At 50.2% G+C, this 19,355-nt stretch overlaps 1 protein-coding gene across 1 annotated transcript; it reads right to left on the reverse strand.

Moving 5' to 3' along the window:
- Positions 1-395: 395 nt before the first annotated feature.
- Positions 396-11,077, reverse strand: LOC125133083 (carcinoembryonic antigen-related cell adhesion molecule 3-like). The gene is made up of 8 exons (XM_047791101.1): positions 10,907-11,077; positions 9,634-9,993; positions 6,577-6,855; positions 2,638-2,758; positions 1,860-1,912; positions 1,501-1,532; positions 1,045-1,086; positions 396-776 (listed from the first exon to the last, which is right to left on the reverse strand). Exons 1-8 carry the CDS (start codon positions 10,968-10,970, stop codon positions 711-713), a joined length of 1,017 nt encoding a protein of 338 aa, XP_047647057.1. The 5' UTR covers positions 10,971-11,077; the 3' UTR covers positions 396-710.
- Positions 11,078-19,355: the final 8,278 nt, after the last annotated feature.

Genomic DNA, 19,355 nt, shown 5'->3' on the forward strand with positions numbered 1-19,355 from the left:
CTGCAAAGGGGCCTCACCAATAATATCTGCCTCTTATGGCTGCTCCTTCCTGACTCATGTTCCAGTGGACCTCATATGGCCCCAGAGTCTGTGCTCCAGGGACTCAATGAGCATTTGCAAATGAGGAAACACTGGGAGGTGTCCATGACCTCAGGGCAGCTTGAGGACAGCTGAGTGCCCCACCGGCTGGACAGGGGCTCTTGTGACCCTCTCTTTCCCGTTAGCATGGTTCCCCTACCATCTCCACACATTTCTCCCTCCTCTCTCCCAGGGAATAGATGGGCAAGTGGGGTAACTTAGAGTTAATACTTTCCCTGTGGGATCCAGGAGAGAATGGAGCTGAGTTTCAGGTGAAGTTATGCCTAGACAAGATCTCATGGGCAGTAAAGGGCAAATGATGGGAAGATGCTCTTTATTCGTATTTCTTGGGGGTCCATGGTGGGTCACAGCCCCAGTCGCTTTCCCTCTTAGCCCCCCACCACTTCCTGCAGGAATGGGAGCCCATTTCCTAGTCCATCCAGGGCTCAGGGCAGCCTGTCAGGGTCTCCAGAAATCCAGGAGGGATCCCAAACCTAGATTCAGGTTCTTGAATATCCTCAGGGCTCAAAGCTGGTTCTCTGACTCAGGCTCCACCTTCTGACTCCATCTCAGGTTTGGCATCTTAGGTGGACTCTTTTCCACAGCCCTTAAGGAGAAGTTCCTGGCAGCCACTAAGAAGCCACATTTGCTTTGTGGTCCATCCCACAGTAAATGTCTGTGTCGGGGTGTACTAATTCCTATAGAAGAAAGAAGAGGCCTCTGAGCTCATGTAACCTCCTCAGAATGTGTCCCAGAATCTCCCAGGCCCTGGGTCCTCCAGGGATGCTCTGTCAGGGGGAGATGGCCTGGCTGTGCTGGGGGTATTCTGACCCCAGACCCCTCTGTCCTCTTCATCCCTGTTCCATTTTCGCTGCTGTTTACCGGACCTTAAAACACAGCCAGGATTGCTGGGGCATTTCTTCGGGCTCCTTGGGCCTGTGGGACCAGAACTTTTTTCCCACTCACCTGGTAGATGGGAACCTCTGGCATGCGGTCAGATAGGCAGGCCTGGGCAGGGAAGAGAGTGGATGTCAGATTGACAGGGAAAGTCATTTCTCCTTGGGAGTGACCATCTCTGCCTCCCGAGCTCTCTTCAAGCCTATTACCCTATCCATGCTGCACCCGTGACCTCACTCTTATTAGCCAGAGACCTCTGCTTGATGATCTCAGTGCTCCCTCTGCACCTGGCTGGACTCTAGGGCTCTCCTGAGGTCAACCGAGGGCACCAGGCAGCCTTAGGACAGGTTGGGTTGTTGTCCTGCCCCCGAAGTAGGCCTGGCTCCTGGCTTGGAGGGATTGTCTTGTCCTGGCTCCTCCAGGGTGAGGGGTGTCTGTGCTGAGTTGCAGAGCTTCATGGTCCTTCTGCCCTGAGTCTGCACAGCCAGGACCCCAGGTGAAGGGACAGGGAAGGGATGTGCTTACCGGGGAGAGAGAGCTGCTGGAGGGACCATATCCTGGGAGCAGAAACAAGAGTTAGCACCAGGGGTGTGAGGAAGCTTAGGCCCATCCAGCCAGGAGAGGATGGGGCTCCAGCTTCCAAAGAACCAGTGGAGAAAGAGCATTGCACAAGGAGACCCTTTGGCAATTTTATGGTTTAGTGTGGACCACGAGGTGACCCATGACTCAGAACCCATAGGTCATTCAGTGTAGCCAGGTGGGGCTCCCTGTGCTGAAGCCCCAGGGAAAGGGTCAGAGGCCTGACTGGGGGTGTGTGGCTGGAGTGGACACTGCAAGGCAAGCCCACTGGCTCCCAGCCACTTATGAGCTGAACAGACACTCACCCGGTGTTGACTCTATGTACCAGTTCTCTCTGCTGTTCCTCAGGCAACCAGGGCTAGGAAAGGTCAAGATTATTTGTGAGAAGTACAGGGAGAGGTCACAATTTTGGTACCACAGCATGGGACAAGGAGGTTCCTTTTTCTAAGTAGGATGTGGAGACCTCAAGGAGATCTCCTCACTGCTGTGGCCACCTGCCTTCAGGCCAGGAGATGCTAAAATGTGACAGTGGTCTTGTCCTCTATCTCCATCTGCCTTGACAAGAGGCATAAAGGATAGCCCATGACCTGCCATCCTGTCTTGTTTTTTCTGTCTCACACATCAGGGGCTATCATTAATGCATCTGTCATGTGGGTCATTTGACCCCACCTGGCCTATCCAGATTTCCACTCTCTGCTGTGTGACCTTGGCCAGAATGACCCTCAGATCCTAAGGCCGTGAATCCCCTTCATCAGGGTAACTGGATTTAAATAAACAGCAAGAGGTACCATTTGTTGAGGACTTAATACCTGCCAACACAACTGTAGATGTGCTTAGGGAACTAAGACAACACTGTGGTGGTGGTCGTGTCTTAGTTGTGCTAACTTATAGATGAGAATGGTGTTGAGGAGGCCACCCCAGGTCAGCATCTGGAGAGGAAGGAGCCACATGGATGAGAGGGGATCTCCATGGGGAAGTAGGGAGGCTGTGGAAAGTCAGGCCAAGAATCAGAGGACGGGGTGTCCTTCCTGGCCTGGGGTCAGTCTATGAGACAAGAGCAGCATCTGGGAAATACCATTGTACCTGCGAATCCTTGCGAGGAAAATGAAACATCCCAGGGCAGCCACCAGAGCCACCACAACCAGGACCCCAATCACAATGCCAACAATGGCCCCCACACTGAGGACTGGGCCATTTTCTTGCACTAAAAGGAGAAGAGAAAGAGTAGGGTAAATGAAAGGCAAATCCATTGGAGGGAAAACCACAAGAAGCATTATAGGGAGAGGGCCTGGTTAGGGAGGAAGGAAATGCAACTGAGGTCTGTGTGTGGTGTGTGTGTTCTGTCATCACAACATCCTCCCAACTCTCCCACTGAAGGTGGTTGCATCATTTTTTGTTTCTTGCATTTGAAACCTTGAACTTACTTTATGTTCTCTCACATGGAGCCATTTCCACATCTTGTTCATTTTCCTTTTAGAATGTCTTCTCTCACACTATGACCCTTCTCTCTTTGTTTCTTCTTTTCATCACTATTGAGGGTCATGGAGGGCAGGCCTTTACCAGGCCACTCAACATTGATTAGTAATAATAATATTACTTGACTGTTTCCAGGTGATTTCTGTGTGCCAGGCACATTCATCTGCTCTGACCCTTCCAAACCCATGAGGGAGAGGGATTATTGTGCATACATAGACCTGAGATGCATCAATCAATGGAAGTCATAGAACTTGGGAGTGGTAAAACAAAATTTTAAACAGGTTCTTCTTGACTTTACAGCTAATAAAACAGTGTTAAAAATAATACTAGTTGAAAACATTACTTGAGCCCTGACTCTGTGTAGGACCCTGCTAATATTTAACCTAATCAACCTCCTTGAAATATCCTTACCACAGCCCTAAGGTCCAGCTCTTTCCGCCCCCCCAGTTTTATAAATGAGGAAACAGACTTAAGAGATCATGTGTCTTGCCCATAATCAAACAGTTGGTATAAATAATAACCCCCACTGACAAGATTAGCTAGGTCCTCCATGCTTAATCGAATATGTTCTACAGGCCATGAAGGGAGATACTCATTACTTGTCTTCATTACACATCCATGTCTAGTGAAATTACAAAGGAAGATGTAATGATGTTGAAGGTAATTCACAGTGCTCGCTGGGCAGAAGCATTCACATCTGCAGACACTGATGGGGGGACCTCACTGATGGGACTCTACATCCTCCTTCTGACACTGCTTATTGTCACAAGGCAGCATCACCCTATCAAAAAGCCAAAAACTCTGGTCATTGATTGACTGATCACTAAATGCACATTCCCATATCATTTGGCCAGTTTAGGCCCAGGTTGGAGGCTCTCAGGGCAGCTCTGAGGGGAAGGGCATGATCCTTGTCTGGTTCTTGATCATGTAGGGGGAGAAGAATGTATGTCAGACTTGAGGACAAGGGCAGTTCATTGATTGATCCCATCTGAGGGCTCCTTGGGACGAGCCACCATCCTTCTCCTCCCCGTTGTTCACTACTGGCTTCCTCCCTGTGCTGTTTTTCTCCTCCCAATGTACTTCTCTGAGGTTGACTCAGATAGCTTTGTGATCAGCATCCTGTCTAAAATATGTCCTCAGGTGGGAGGATGGCCATCACCATATTGAGCCTGTTTAGGAAAACCTACTTCTCAAGAAGGATGTATTCTTGCTCTTTGTTAAATGGTTTATCCAGGATTGAAGAAACTCTGGAGCTGAAGTATCAGAACTACATTAATAATTTACCAGATGGGTTCAACAGCATATTTGGGCAAGCAGAAGAAAGAATTACTGAACATGAAAATAGAAAAATTATCCAGAAATTATCCAGTCTGGGGATTAAAAGGGGAAAAAAATGAAAGGAAAAAAAAAAAAAAAAAAAGGGAACCCAGCCAAAGGACTATGCAGGAATTCTGTCAAGTGGACAAACATATTCAGTGCGGCAGTTCCTGAAGTAGAAGAGGGAGAGATAAGTGCAGAAAATATATTAAAAAAATAACTTCTAATTTTCAAAATTGAAAAAGATGTGTGATGAATCCACACATCAAAGAACATTAACTTAACTCCAAGAAGGATTAACTCCAAGATATATATACTGGGACACACTATCATCAAATTGTTGAGAGGCCAAGGGAAAGAAGGGAATGATAAAGTAGCAAGAGAAGTGACTTATGTGCAATTGTTATTGATTAAGATTAAAAGCCAATTTTACATCAGAGACCATGGTGGTCAGAAGGAGCTGACCTATTTAAGCCCTGAAAAAAAGATTGTCACCCAAGAAAGTTATGTACCAAAAAACTCTCCTTCAAGAATGAAGGAGAAGTTAACATTCCCAGGTAAACAATAGACAAGGGCACTCGTTACTTGGAGGCATGCCATATATGAAATGTAAAAGGAGTCCTTTAGGTGACATGAACAGACATTAGACAGTAACTCAGAGCCAAAGGAAGATAGAAAGAGCAATAGTCAAAGTAACTCCATTGGTAAATATCTTATTTAAGCCAGTATTATGGTCTCTTTTTTTGTAATTGCTCTTTTTTCTTTCTGATTTCAAGGGCAATACATACAGCAACATTAATAAAATCTATGGTAATGTGCACACAGTGTATAAAGATTGATGAAACCTATGACAATAACTATACAAAATGGGAGGAATGGGGATGTACAGGAGCACAGTGTTTGTATGTTATAGAGTCCAAGGTGGTATTATTCCAACTAGGTAGATATATATTTAAGATGTTAATCCAAGTTAACCACTAAGACAAGAACTAAAATATACATGAGAAAGGAAATAAGAGAATCAAAGTGGCACATAACAAGGAAAATCAGCTAAATACTGAAAAAAGAAAGTAATGGAGAAATTGAGGAACACAAAGCATGTAGAACATATAACAAATAGCTGAATTGCAGAATTCCTTGTCAGTAAGCATTTGAGTCATAGATGGCTTGAGCTTTCAAATTGAAGGCAGGGGTTGAAAGAATGGATAAAAATGCTGACCCATCTTTATGCTGTCTTTGAGAGACTTATTTATTTATTTATTTATTTATTTTGGGCTGCCTTGTGGCATATGGAGTTTCTAGCCCAGGGATCAGATCCAAGCCACAGTTGTGACCTAAGCCACAGCTGTGGCAACACCAGATCCTTAACCCACTGTGCTAGGCTGAGGTTCAAACCTGCGTCCCAGCACTCACAAGATGTTCCCGATCCCATTTCACCACAGTGGGAATGCCAAAGAGACTCACTTAGATACAAAGATACAGAAGGTTGAAGTAAGGGGGAAAAAGATAGTCCACACAAATATTAGCAAAAAGAGAGTTGGGATGTCTATACATGTGTCTGATAAAATAATAAGTCAAAAAAGGTTACAAGAGACAGAGTAGGACCTTAACATATCAAGAAAAGTTTCCATTCATCAAGGAAATAGAATGTTTATAAGCATATATATGCACCTAACAACACATCACCTAAGTTGTGAAGCAAAAATTGATAGAGCTGGAGAGAGAAATAGACAATTCTATCATACTAGTGAGACTTCAACATTCTACTTTTAATAATGGATAGAACAGTCAGACATAATTTCAGTAAGGAAATAGAGGAGGTGAAAGCACTGTAAAAAATGAGATCTAATTGACCAATACGGAACAGACCACGCTGTGAGTTTATCTTGTGTAAGTCACAGTACTCAATGCCCCCACCTCTCAGCACAACCACCACCCATCCTGTGAAGAAATGGTGTCATTTCCACTGTAGGGATGATGGTGCAACCGGGAAGACCAGTGAAAGAATCTGGAGTTGAATGTGACAGTAAGCCAATAGCAATGAGAGTGCCAGTTAACATAGTGAACATTTATTGCCAGAAGACAGTTCTGCTACATGCTTTCCACTTTCATTTGTTGCCTATGTGCAACAACTTTATAAAGTTAGTGCATCATAAATGCCATTGTACACATAAGAAAAAAGGAGATTTAGATTTCAACAACTCATAGAAGGTGTTGATGGGTACTCACAGATCACATCCACCCTGGAGGGGTCACTTTTACTGGAACCGATCAAGTTGGAGGCCTCGCACTGATAATTCCCAGCATCCTCCCTCCTGACGGGCTCTATGGTGAGGGTGCTGTTGTCCTGGGACAGCTCCATCCTCTCTGTGAGCAGTAGACTCTGGCCATTGAAGAACCAGGAGATGGCGACCCCGGTGTCATTTGTGAGGCATTTCAGGACCACGGTGACCCCGTGTTCTGTGACGGTGGTGTTGCTGGCTTCGATGATGGGCTTTGCCACTGGTGCTGTGGAGAAACAGAGGAGATGGCGATCCCAGTGTCATAATTTGTAAGGCAGGTCAGGACCATGTGGTCCTTAGGTTCTGTGACTGTGGTTATGCTGGCTCAAACAGAGGGCTGTGCCACCAAATCTGTGGAGAAATAGAATCAGTGACTGAGAGTGGGTAGGGGCCTGGGGCCACACTCTTTCCTCAGAGCTCTTGGCCACTCCTAGGGCCCAGTGAGCTCATAAATGTGACTCAGAGGAAGGTCCTAACACTGTTAACAAAGCCCTTTGTTTAGGTGGCAATGCAAATGAAATGATCACACATCCATTCTGACCTCCAGTTCACCCCAGGGTCACCTTTGCCTTGTCCCTCAAACGGTTCTATAGTATCAGCCCTGGGAACCTTTCCTCAGCCCATGAATCCAGCAACCTCATCATCAGGTGGAAATTTGTTCTCATGCATCTATGTGAGCCTTTCCTATGGTCTTCTGTGACTTCAGAGATATTAGCCCCTCTCAGTAGTATATATTTCTGTGTATTTTGGAGAGGCAGGCTTGCTAGCCCTCTCTATGTCCTAGACAGAACAGCTTACATTATCAGGGAAGGTGTTCCTTTTAGTGAAATAATTTCGTAGCGAATTCAGATGGTCCAGGTCATTTTCATGACCTTAGGACCTGGAGAGTTTCCCGCTGAATGATTTTGTAATCTGAAGAAGTCCTTTAGTCCTGGTCTGTGGATTGAATATCATGGTGAAAGAAATCTCTAGAGAGAAGTGGTTATGGTTTTAACAAAAACATGTATATACTTAGTCCTCCTGTAAACTATATATTTTGGGGAACTGTCCTGTGGGACACAGCTTGGTAGAAAACTACTTTCAGGATGTTTTTAGAAAACCATAGACATTGCCAACTGAAGCTTAGCCCAAAACTCCAGGGACCACTTGCCAGAGACTCTGACTTTTTAATATGGTGCTCTCCATGCCAGATACAGGATTAGGATCTGCAGTTACGTGGTGTGATTAGGAAAAAAGAGCTCCTGAGTGATTGCCAGGGCCTCCCGTTGATAAGGCAAGAACGCTGAGTGGCTGAGGTAGAGGCTGCGTGGCAGGAATGGCTGAGGTTTGCCTCTGAATGGCCATAGGAGTCTGAGGGGGAAAAGTGGCCATTTGGATCAAAGAGGACAAAGCCACACATGATGCAGTCCAAGGGAAGGGAAGTTCCTGGTCTGCATGAAGGCCACAGTTCCTTCTGAGCTGAGTCACAATCTTGTCTAAAAAGTCCCAACCATAACTTATCATGTGCACCCATCCCCGAGTCTAAGATATTAACCTCTTTCCCATCACACTGTGGCGACCTGAGCCTCTCAAGACAGAGCATCTATCCCCTCTCAGTCTTGGCTCAAGGCTGAGCCTGTCCTGATTTGCCTGGGACAGGAAGTCATGTCCAGCCTGGGTGTCCAGAAGTGAGGGTCTGTGTACTGGCAGTGTGGATTTAGGTGGTCAGCTGAGGCCATATAGGAACAGAGGATTCACAGATAATATTCAGGGTGAATGGGTCACTGTGAGCGGCATTCCCTGGGTTCTGGGTTTCACACTCATAGGGTCCTGTGTCATTCCTTTTGATGCTGACTTAAGTGAGTGTCCTATTGTCCTCGGACAGGTCCAGCCTGGTGCTGCTGGGGAGGCTCTGGTTGTTGATCCACCACCTGTAGGTTGTGTGCTGAGTCTCCGGTTCACATGTTAACACCACAGTGTCCTCGTGTTCCACGGAGTTGGGGTTGTTGCTGGTGATGACGGGCCTGGGTAACACCGCTGTGCAGGTAACAGAGAGAACATTGCCTCTCTTATACCTTTGACTCCTCCAAGAGTGTCTTCAGTCAGAATTGGCATCTCTGATTTCTCAGTCAAGCTGAGTCTTTAAAGAATAAGGCAGGTCTATGTGTCCCGAGACAAATGCATGAGTAGCTGAGCTCAGACATGTGAGACCACCTGCCCTATGTCTGGGAGAAAGCATGGGCTTCCTCTAGGGTTAGTTATGCAAAGTTCCAGAGTTGTGGAAAGAACAGGATTGGAGTCAGAGACCACCTGGCGCCTGTCCTGGTTTGCATTGACCTACCTCATGAGAGGGCTCCCTGGCCAGCGTCCTGATAGATGAGCTGCCAGGAGTATCTTCTCTCCTCTGTTCCCCCTGGAGATGCTGACCTTCCTCTAGAGTTTCAAGTCCCCCAGGGCACTTGGCTGATGGCCTGAGACCTCACCATCTGTGCTTTCCACGCTGGGTCTTAGACCCAGGACCAGGCTCTGCCCCTCCCAGATGTGGTTCATGGGGATGAGCCCTTACTGGTGACCAGCTCAGGAGCTTGGGGATGTGGCACAGGATCCTCAGGTCCATGAGAGCAGGAGGCCTGGGACAAGGTCTGTTGAGGGGCTTCCTGGGGCTGAGCTTCTGCATGAGGATCCCAGGGGGTCATCAGGCCAGGCCTCTACTGAGTCCTACAGGGTCTTCCTCAGGGTCATGGTCACAGGGGGTTGGACTAAGTCTGATCTCCTTCTGCTGAGTTACTGCCATCAGACTGGTCCTTCTTTCTGCACAGAATGTCTGCAGGGTCTGGATTCCAGGAAATGAATTTTGATCCTTTGAATTGTGTCTCCAGTGTGTGTGTCCTGAACTAAATTTTCAAACCCCAACATGGGACATAATGCAGAGGGGTATGGGGGCACAGTCCAGCCCTGTCAATCCTGAGTCTGTGAATAGAATTCACCCCACCCAACACCCAGAGATCAGGGAAGAATCACTCACGGTATACGTAGAGCTGTTTCATTACACTTTCGGTCTGTAAATCATTGTATATAATGTTCAGGGTGTAGTATCCTGTGTCGTTCTGGTTGACCTTCTGGAACAGCAGGGATCCATTGGGGTAGATTATCTCTCGACCGCTGTGTGCAGGTCCTGTGATAGTTACTTGACGGTCTACTTCATATGATGCAATTAGTTGGCTGTTCTTTACTCTTTCTCCTCTGTACCAGTGGTAGGCTAGAATATTCTCTATCGCATTGTGGACAAGTAGAAGAACGTCCCTTCCTTTTACAGCATTGAAGGACACTGATTCAACAGTGATCTGGGCAGTGGTGGGCAGGTTCCAGAAGGTCAGGAGTGAGACTAGGAGGGAAGAGAGAGAAATCAGTTAATATTCTGACTTATGTACTGGGATGGGAACGTGCAGCCCTGAGTTCTGTGCAGATATCTCTTCATCTCTGAGTCTTAGTGTTTGTTTTTATAGTGCGTGCATGCGTGTGTCTATGTGTGTGCGTGCGTGCGTGTGTGTGTGTGTGTCCTACTGGTTGAAGGTCAGCAGCATGACCCCCATTACTTCATCTTCTCTGAACTTGTTATTTCCTCTGCCTTCCCAGGTGTGTGCCTGGCTCACTCCCTCACGGCCCTCACACGCCTGCTCACGCTCAGGGGGCTGTTGGGAGCTGCCCTCCCTGAGCACCTGCTCTAAAGATCCCATCTTCACTGTCTTCCTTTCCCTGTTCTGTTTGCTCAAGACACTTGTCAGCACTGACAGCACATTCTGGATCTCTTTGCTTGTCTGTTTCCCCCACATAGAACATGAGCTCCGTGAGGGCAGGGACTTGTCTGATCCTGGGACAGGCTGCAGATACCTGGTGATGAAGGAAGGAGTGTCCCCAGAGCCCTCCACACCCTGGTGTTTACTTGTCATTTTCTGAAGTTGGTGGGTAACGTAATGTTTAGTGTCCTGCTTATATTTTTGTCTGGAGTGACAACTGGTAAAGTGTTATTATTGTCATTCTTTTCCAACAATTGTTGCTTAGTGAAGAATATTTGTAAAATATAAATAATTGAGGTGTCCTGCCCCTCACCAATTCCAGTTCACTGAGATTTTCCTGTTGCTGAGCCCCTCCCCTCTCCTATCCTGGTCCCCTGTCCTCTTCCCTCAGGTCCAAACAGAAGCCCCCAGTCCCCTCTTGGAGGCCTGTCTCCCCAGGAGACCCCAGCCAGGCTCTGTTCTCTCATCTCCAGCCACTCCCTGAAAATTGTCCCCTCTCACCTGCCAGCAGGAGCCTGTGCCAGGGGACATGCCCTCTGTGGGCAGGGGCTGAGGGGGGCTCCATGGTGCCTGCTGCCTGCTGTGTCCCTCCCTGTGAGAGAAGAGTTTCCGCTCCAGAAAGGCCCACAAGCACTGCTGTCTGAAGTGTGAGCTCTGCTGTCCTTCCTCCCTCTGTGCTGGACCTCCTCCTGGGGCAGGAGCACTTCACTGGGTCACGTGGGTGGGGGCGGGGTCTCTCTAGGACCTTCCCTTTTCCTCCCCTCTCGTTCCTGCCTCCCCAGTGCCCTCCTTCCCCTCCCTTTCTGTCTATATGTCCATCCCTGGACACTTCTGAGTCCTCCATCTTCTTCAGTAGTGATTCTCCACCTACACACACACACACACACACACACACACACACACACACACACACACACACACACACACACACACTATTGTTTGGACAAGCACAACCCTGGGGGTATCTGGGTCATGGGCTCCCTGCAGCTGTGGATTAGGATTCACACTCAGGCTCCCCACACAGCCCTCTCTTAGCTCCTGGCTTTTCCCTCCCGAGCAGGAGCCTGGGTTGGGGGAGAAGCATCAGGAAGCCTTGTCATAGGAATGTCATCCCCACTGTGCATGGGAATCAGCTCTGGAACTTTATAAGGACCAAGAATGCCCAGGTGACACCTTAGAAAGGCTGCTTCAGCAGCTGCCTGGATCACATGCTGCCCAGCCTGGCCGAGAGCCTGCAATGCTGGTGAGGCTGCTTCTCCCCACCCACCCCAGTGTTGCCCTCAGCTGTGTTCTGGCCTGGGGTCTGTCAGCACCACACAGAGCCAGGCATCTCCAAACCCTGTGATACTTTTCTTTTGTGACACAGAACCCCAGCTGGGCACCCGGGGTGGCTCTTCCCAGTTCTCAAAAATCGGAGAAAGTTGGATTTATTCCCAGCAGGAAGGTCACAGATGACTCTGGAGGTGAGAAAGAGGCAAGCTGAGTGACAACTGATCAGGGGACCTGACCTCCATCTTTAGTGTCACCAACCTGGTGGCTGTTTCCAGGGTCAGAGAACCAGGGCCGGGTACAATTCCCAGGTGTGAAAGGAAAGGTTTCCTGTGTATTCTCGGAAAGGAGGATGGTGGTTCTGGGAGGTTGGGTGTCTGTAGGCACATATCTTGTCTCTGTGTGTATGTCTGGATCTAAGTCATGTACTTTTGTGCGTCTCTGTGTCTGGTACCCACCTCTTTCCATTTGCTCCAGCTGGAACCCAGGGCATCATCCTGGCCACATCCTACTCCCATCCAGTCCATCATGAAGTCCTGTTCCCCTGGCCCCTCTAGAAACCATAGGAATCTGGCTGTTCTCCCACCTCCACCGCCCCCTCCTCTTAATAACTGTGACAGATATTTCTGTGTCTCTGTCTTTGCCCCCTCCAGGCCTTTTCCACAAAGTAGCCAGAGGATCTTTCTAAAACTTAAATCTGGTCACACACTCCTAGCCTTTCAACAGGCCCATCCTTGCTCTCAGGATAAAGCCCCAAATCCTGGGCGCAGCCTCCCAAACCAGGTGCCCAAATCTGGGCTTCTGCGCACCTGGCCCCTTCTCCTCCTCCCCTCCCTCCGTGAGCTCCCTCTGTACTGCAGGCTGCCACTTCTTTGGGCTCCAAGGTTCTGTTCATGCTGTCTTTGTCACCCTCTCGGCCCCTCTTGCCCATCAGCCATCTGCTCATCTTTGAGTCCAGTGTCACCTTCTTGGGAAGCCTCCCTCTTACATTTTCTCAGGATTTCCCCTCTTGTATTCACCACAGTTTGGCAGATGAGAAAACTCAGATAATCAGATAATTATATCTGACTTGTGGGAGGGTTATTTATGCCTGTATCCCCAGCTCAAACATGAGTTTGTCCTCACTATGAGAACAGCCCTGGCTCAGGTAAGGCTTTGTTGGATGTTTGCTGAATGAGTCTGTGCCAGTGGAGCCTTTTGGGTTCAGAATCAAGGTTGGGGCACACAGCAGTTTTGAGCTCACACACTCCCTGCCCTCAGGAGGCTAGGGTGGCCATGTCCTTGCCCTCACTGGCCAGGCAAGGATGCCCAGGAGCCCTCGCTCCCTCAGAGCCTCAGTGTCATCATCTGGGAAATGGGGTGATCATAATGACACTAGTGTCATCTGTTACTGGCCAGACCAAACTGATGAGTAGGATGGCTCCAGCCAGCTGGGATGCCCTTGGGGCAGGGGTGGGGTCTGAATCACTCAGCGGAGGCCTGCACCAGGGCAGGGCCTCAGGAAATCTAGGCAGGGCCACAGGGGAATCTAGGGGCTTGGGGGGATGAGCCCTTGGGAGTAGGCAGGCCCATGGGTTTGGGAGTAGGACAGGCTCAGCCCTGTGCAGGGGTCCCTACCCAAGAGGATTCTAACTTCTCACAACAACCCTAAGGGCAGCACAATCATTATTATCCCCTATTATCCCCATGTTACAGTTCACCCATTCCTTCCTTCTTAATGGAATGAATATTTGAGTGCCTGTGTGCTGGCACAGCAGGCTCTGCAACTGTGGGGCAGACAGAGCCCCGCTCTCAGGGAACTCACGGGCTAGTTGGCGGTAAAGGTAAGGATAACCCCCATCCCTCCTGAGGGCCGGTTGTGTGACAGCGCCACACACACTACTGCGCTCCTCCAAACCTCACAACGGCACTGGCATAGGGACTCCTGTCATCACGCCCATTTTATAGCTCAGAAAGTTGAGGCAGAGAAGGAGGGAGCCTCTTGTCCGTGTCCCACTCCTCATAGCCTGAGGAACCAGGTCTCCCTTTCTTGACCATGGTCTGTGCTGCCTCTGGGCTCTGTGTCCTGTGTGTGGGGCTGAGTCTTACAGTGTGACAGGGAAGGCCCTTGGGCCCCAGTCTGAGCTCTGAGCCTACTTAAGCCTGCTTATGCATCTGGAGACAACTCCAGTTCTATCCTTGCTAATGATAAAGTCTATGGCAGGGAGGATGATGAGCTTGGGTGTCTCTGGGCTTGAGGGCTCTGTCAGTTTCCTTCCTGCACAGGAACCTCCCATAGGTCCTCACTTGGATTGACACATACTCCTAATCCAGCAAGGACTTCATGTGTGCCTCTGCCTGAGGCTTGTACCATCTCTGTTTGGCCCATTAGTTTGTCTCCAGCCTGCTGAGATCTGTAAATAATGTGACACTGGAGAAAACCAAGGTGACAGCTCTCCCTTCTCCTAAGCAATGGTTAGGGTATCCAAAGCCAACCCTGGGCCCCCTGGTCCTAGGGCAGCCAGGCTGAAGCAGGTGAACTGACAATGAATGGATGAGTGGATTGAATGAGGGATGGTGGGACAGGACTGCTTTGAGCTGTACTGTGCCCCCTCCCCCAGGCAGTCCCCACTATGGAGCACCCCTTCCTCCTATCTTTTCCTGATTCACCACTAAACTTCCTCTTTGGGCAACATCCACTAAACCTCTTCCCCATTACCATATGAAGAGTGGCAGAGACCTCAAAATCTGGACCACTTCTCACTTTGGAAACCCTGAGGGCAGGAGTTGCCCAAGGTTACAAAGGAAGTATGGAGGTAGAACAGCAATCATTACCTAATCCCGGCCTCTGTTCACCAGTGCTGAGTAGAAACACAGAAACAGGTTTTGGGTAAAGTAGAAAAGAACAACTTTATTGCATTGCCAGGGAAAGGGTGCCACAGCAGGCTAATGCTCTCAACACTGTGTCTCGCCCTGAAGTGGGTAGTGAGGAGTCTTAGAGTGTTCAATGAGCAAGGTGTGATCAACTCATGGACATGCTTTTGATTGGTTGGTGGTGAGGTAATTGGGGGTCAGCATCATCAACCTTCTGGTTTTAGCTAGTCTGGGGTCTACTTGCTTGTAGGCATCATACAGTTAACTTCTATCTGGTGAGGGTTTCAGTCTCTGTAAAACAACTCAAAGAAGCTTAGGAGTTCCCATCGTGGCTCAGTGGTTAACAAATCTGACTAGGAACCATGAGGTTACAGGTTCAATCCCTGGCCTTGCTCAGTGGGTTAAGGATCCGGCATTGCTGTGAGCTGTGGTGTAGGCTGGAGGCTACAGCTCTGATTAGACCCCTAGCTTTGGAACCTCCATATGCCACAGGAGCAGCCCTAGAAATGGCAAAAAAAAAAAAGACAAAAAAATTAATAATAATTAAAAAAAAAGAACATGGCTCAGAATATTATCTACAGTCCTTGAGGAAGAACTTAAGGTCCTTGATTTGTTGAATGGCTAAACTATTATTATTTTGTCTTGCTTGAATGTTTCCCTTTCTTTCTGCATTTTGTCATGTTCTGATTAAATTTTTTTTTAAAGACTTTTTTTTGGTTTGTTTTTTGTCTTTTTTTTTTTTTTTTTTTTTAGCTATTTCTTGGGCTGCTTCCCCGGCATATGGAGGTTCCCAGGCTAGGGGTTGAATCGGAGCGGTAGCCACCAGCGGCAACACCGGATTGTTAACCCACTGAGCAAGGGCAGGGACCAAACCCGCAACCTCATGGTTCCTAGTCGGATTCGTTAACCACTTCGCCACGACGGGAACTCCCATGTTCTGATTAAATTTATTCTTTGACTAAATTTTTTTTCTGTAGACAAAAAGCAGGCAGAGGACATGGGTGGGTGTTGATTCTGGGAAGGCCTCATAGAGTCTTGCTCAGTTACAGAATCCTGGTCTGGAACACTCACATTCTGGACTCTCCTCCCAGAGGGTACCAGAGGTGCTATAGAGTCTCTATGCTGGGGGTGATATTTCTTTCTCATATCACCCCCTTCTCAGAGTGAATTTTTCCCACACTGGGCAGGGAGTCTCTGGACTCCTCCCTTTCTCTTGGCAGTGAGTCAGTCCACTTGGCCCCCAGTTTCCTGTAGTATTAGACGTCTAAGTTTCCTTCAGGGCTGATCTCTCCCCTCCCCTTTGGCTTTGCAGTTTAGCCACCACTGGCGCCTACAGCTCTTGGACCCCCCCCCCCCTTTTGGCCCTCTTCAAGGTTGGGGGCGGGGGGGGGGGAACTGGCCAATGCAGCCAGGTTCCCCTAGTTTACTCCTTCGATCCTCTGAGGTTCCAGATCAATTCCTGCCGCCAAGCCCCGCCCTGAACGCCAGTCCTTGCCAAGTAGACCCTGGAGCCCCCACACCACCCAATCCCATACTTTCTTCTCTCTGCGTCCAGCCCCCTGAGAAATCCGGACTTCTCTCCATTGCCGGGGCCCCAACCTCCACGGTTAGGGCCTAAGTCCTGGCTCAGCCTGGGTCCATCACAGAAAATAGCTCTGGATCAACAAAAAATACAGCCCTGGAGGCAGCAAAGCCTACGTGTCAAGCTGAACTAGTGGGGAGTCCTGCGGGAGTCTCCCCAGCAGGGAAACCCGTCTTTTCTCGTGTTGGGTGTCAGCGTCCCCGCTGACCTTCCCACACAGAAATCTTCTAGAAAGCACCGCACCCGCCAGCTGGAGCGGGAGACGGGTGCCACTGAGCCGCATTCTAGTTTGTGTGTGGCCGGGGCGGGGAGGTGAGGCAAGGTCTTCGGGCAATTGTAAGCCAGGCTGGGCGACACTGCCTGAGAGCCTTTGGCAGAGGAAGGGTTTTCCTTCACCTTCTTCCTCCAGCACTGCAAGTGTATTCTTTTTCTCTGCCCTCTCCCTCCTGGCGAGAACCTGCAGGGAGTAGATGGTGGCTGTGCAGTGATCAACGCCTGCCTGCGTACCGGGCCGGAGCTGCTCACCACCTCGCACATATGGAGCCGCCTGAGGGGGGCGTGGCGTGAGCCTGGGAAAAGGCGGGAAAGGCTTGAGGCTCGCGCATGCCCACACACTCAACTGCCTCTAGGAGTTCAGGGAGGGGCGTCCTCGGCTGTCTCCGCTCTGTCCTGAGGGTGTTGTTTGAGTCTGGGTTCGGGAGGCCTAGACAAGCGGCTCTACCATGTCAATACCGGAAATAGCAGATCTGGAACCCTCTCTTCCCATCCCGCCCCTCTTCCCCGCCCTCCTAAAGCATAGGACCAGCCCTGGCACTGAGCCCAAATGACCCTCTTCTCCTTGTCCCTGAGGGAGATGGCACAGCCCTTCTAGGGGACACAGACTTCTGAGTCGAGACCACCCCCCCCCCGGCCCCCATTACCAGCCTTTGGACTGAGCGGCCTCACAGCGCCCTCAGCTTCGGGGTTGGGGCCCGTGCTGTTTTCTCCACCTCAGGCTCTTTCGCCAAGTTTCCCCACATTCCATGGGTAGAACTTCCGTGCCCCTTTGAGCCTAGAGGAGGCGTTCAGGGGCTGAGCCTGCTCCCCCGGGGCAGCATGGCCAGCTCGGGAGGAGGACCGAGAGTGCCTCTGCCCACGGAGTCTTGAGCCCATGACTCGCTCTCACCGCTCCCCCAGCTCTCGCTCCGTGCAGCCCCGACCTTGCCTGAGACTTGAACGGAGCCCCAGCGCCTCAGCCAGGCTCCCCCTACCTGAGATCACACCCCACGAGGCCATGGACTGCCGGGACGGGGCCTCCCCTGGGGGGCCACCTGGCAGAGGAACAAGTGCCTTCCTGCCCGCTGGGCACCCAGAGAGCTCCAGGGTGGCTCCTGCCCGATCTTCAGCCTGGCCCGCACGGAAACTCCCGAAGGTAAGGGCCCACATTCAACATGGTGCCTGCCCCAGAGCTGTGCTCAGAGCGTTCTGGAACTCAGGGATGAGTACTGGCTCCTTGCCCAGGGCCTTTTTTAGTGTCGGTTTGATTTCCCCCAGACCCCTGTGGGGAGGCAGCCTGGTGCAGGGGAAGGAGTCAGAGCCTGGCTGGGGATCCTGGCTTGGCCAGCCCCTCACCGCCCAGCCTCCAGCACCATCCTTGTCTTCTCTAGGCCTCAGCTTCCTCCTCCATCAGATGGGGCTGTTGATCTGTGTGTGGCAGGACCTGAGCTCACCTGACATTCTGGTAGGTCTTAGTCCTTCTTGACCTAAAGAAGGACGGTCCCTGGGAGGTCTCCATGCCTCCAAGGTCAACTCACCTGTGTTCCGGTAGTGTCGGGGGTTCTGGCCTCTGGTTTTCTTCTTGAGTGCTGGCATCCCACCAAATCCTGATGTCACTTCCTAACCAGGTTTTCCCTTGAAGGCCAACTTCATTCTCTGGGCCACTGTGCCATCCCCTGAGCTGGCGAATTGTTGTCTAATGTGGACCCCAGTAATGAATCTGCACCAGAATCTGTGACCCATTCAAGAAATATCTTCCACTCCGAGGCGGGTCTCTGTAGGATGGTTGGTTTGGTTTTTTTTTTTATTTTTTATTTATTTTTTATTTATTTTTTATTTTTTGTCTTTTGTCTTTTTGTTGTTGTTGCTATTTCTTGGGCCGCTCCTGCAGCATATGGAGGTTCCCAGGCTAGGGGTCGAATTGGAGCTGTAGCCACCGGCCTACGCCAGAGCCTCAGCAACGCGGGATCCGAGCCGCGTCTGCGACCTACACCACAGCTCACGGCAACGCCGGATCGTTAACCCACTGAGCAAGGGCAGGGACCGAACCCGCAACCTCATGGTTCCTAGTCGGATTCATTAACCACTGCGCCACGACGGGAACTCCTGGTTTGGTTTTGATAGAAATCTCCACTGGGCCAAAAATCCCTGCTGGGATCTGGGTCCCTGGGCTGGAGCTGTGTGCTGGGGCTGTAGGGTCTGACTGTTGCCGGCTGTCTTGGGATACAGGTTTAGTCTGGGCTGGTGGTCCATTTGGGGGTCCTAGTCCCGGCTCGGCCAGAGGTGTTGATCCAGCTTCTTGTTGAGCTGGAGGTGTCTCTACAGGCCAGGTTGTGGCTGGGCTCCAGGTCCCTCTCTCAATTCTGGCTCCTGTTGATTTCTAGATTCTTTTGCTGGCCCAGGTCTGTGCTGTGAAGCAGCTTCCTCTTTCATGAAGGGCATCTTTTGGATGGGGGCGGGGGGGGGGGGTGACTGCTGAGGTGCAGGTTCCTGTGGGGCAAGAAATTCCTGCTACAAAGCAGGTTTTTGTTGGGCTTGAGGTTCCTGCTGGGATTCAGCTTCATTTTGGGCAAGAGGCTCCTGCTGAGTGAGGAGTATATTGGGTCCCTGCTGATCCTTAGATGCTGGCTTGGCTGTGGCTGTTTTTCTGGCCCAGGGTCCGGTTGGGCGATTAGTGTCTGGTGTGGCTCAGGTTCCCAGTGGCCCAGATACTGACTTAGAACCTGGCTCCACTGTTGTATGTCCCTCATGGGAGATGTTGACCTCCCAGGCTTCATACCTCTGGGCCCCCACAGGCCTCCTTGGTCGCAGATCCCTCATTGGTTACTCATGAGGGCACCTCCCTTGGGGTTCCACTCCTTCACTCTGGTATCCTTGGTCTTCCTTTTGAAGGCAGTTGGTGAGTGGGCCAACCACTGCTAGTGCCCCACTCCTGTACCAAGTGAATCACTCTGTGCCTCCTGCTGTGGGAGGAGGGATTATGAACAGATG

Source organism: Phacochoerus africanus, chromosome 8 (assembly GCF_016906955.1).
Source record: "Phacochoerus africanus isolate WHEZ1 chromosome 8, ROS_Pafr_v1, whole genome shotgun sequence".
NCBI classification, from domain to species: domain Eukaryota; kingdom Metazoa; phylum Chordata; class Mammalia; order Artiodactyla; family Suidae; genus Phacochoerus; species Phacochoerus africanus.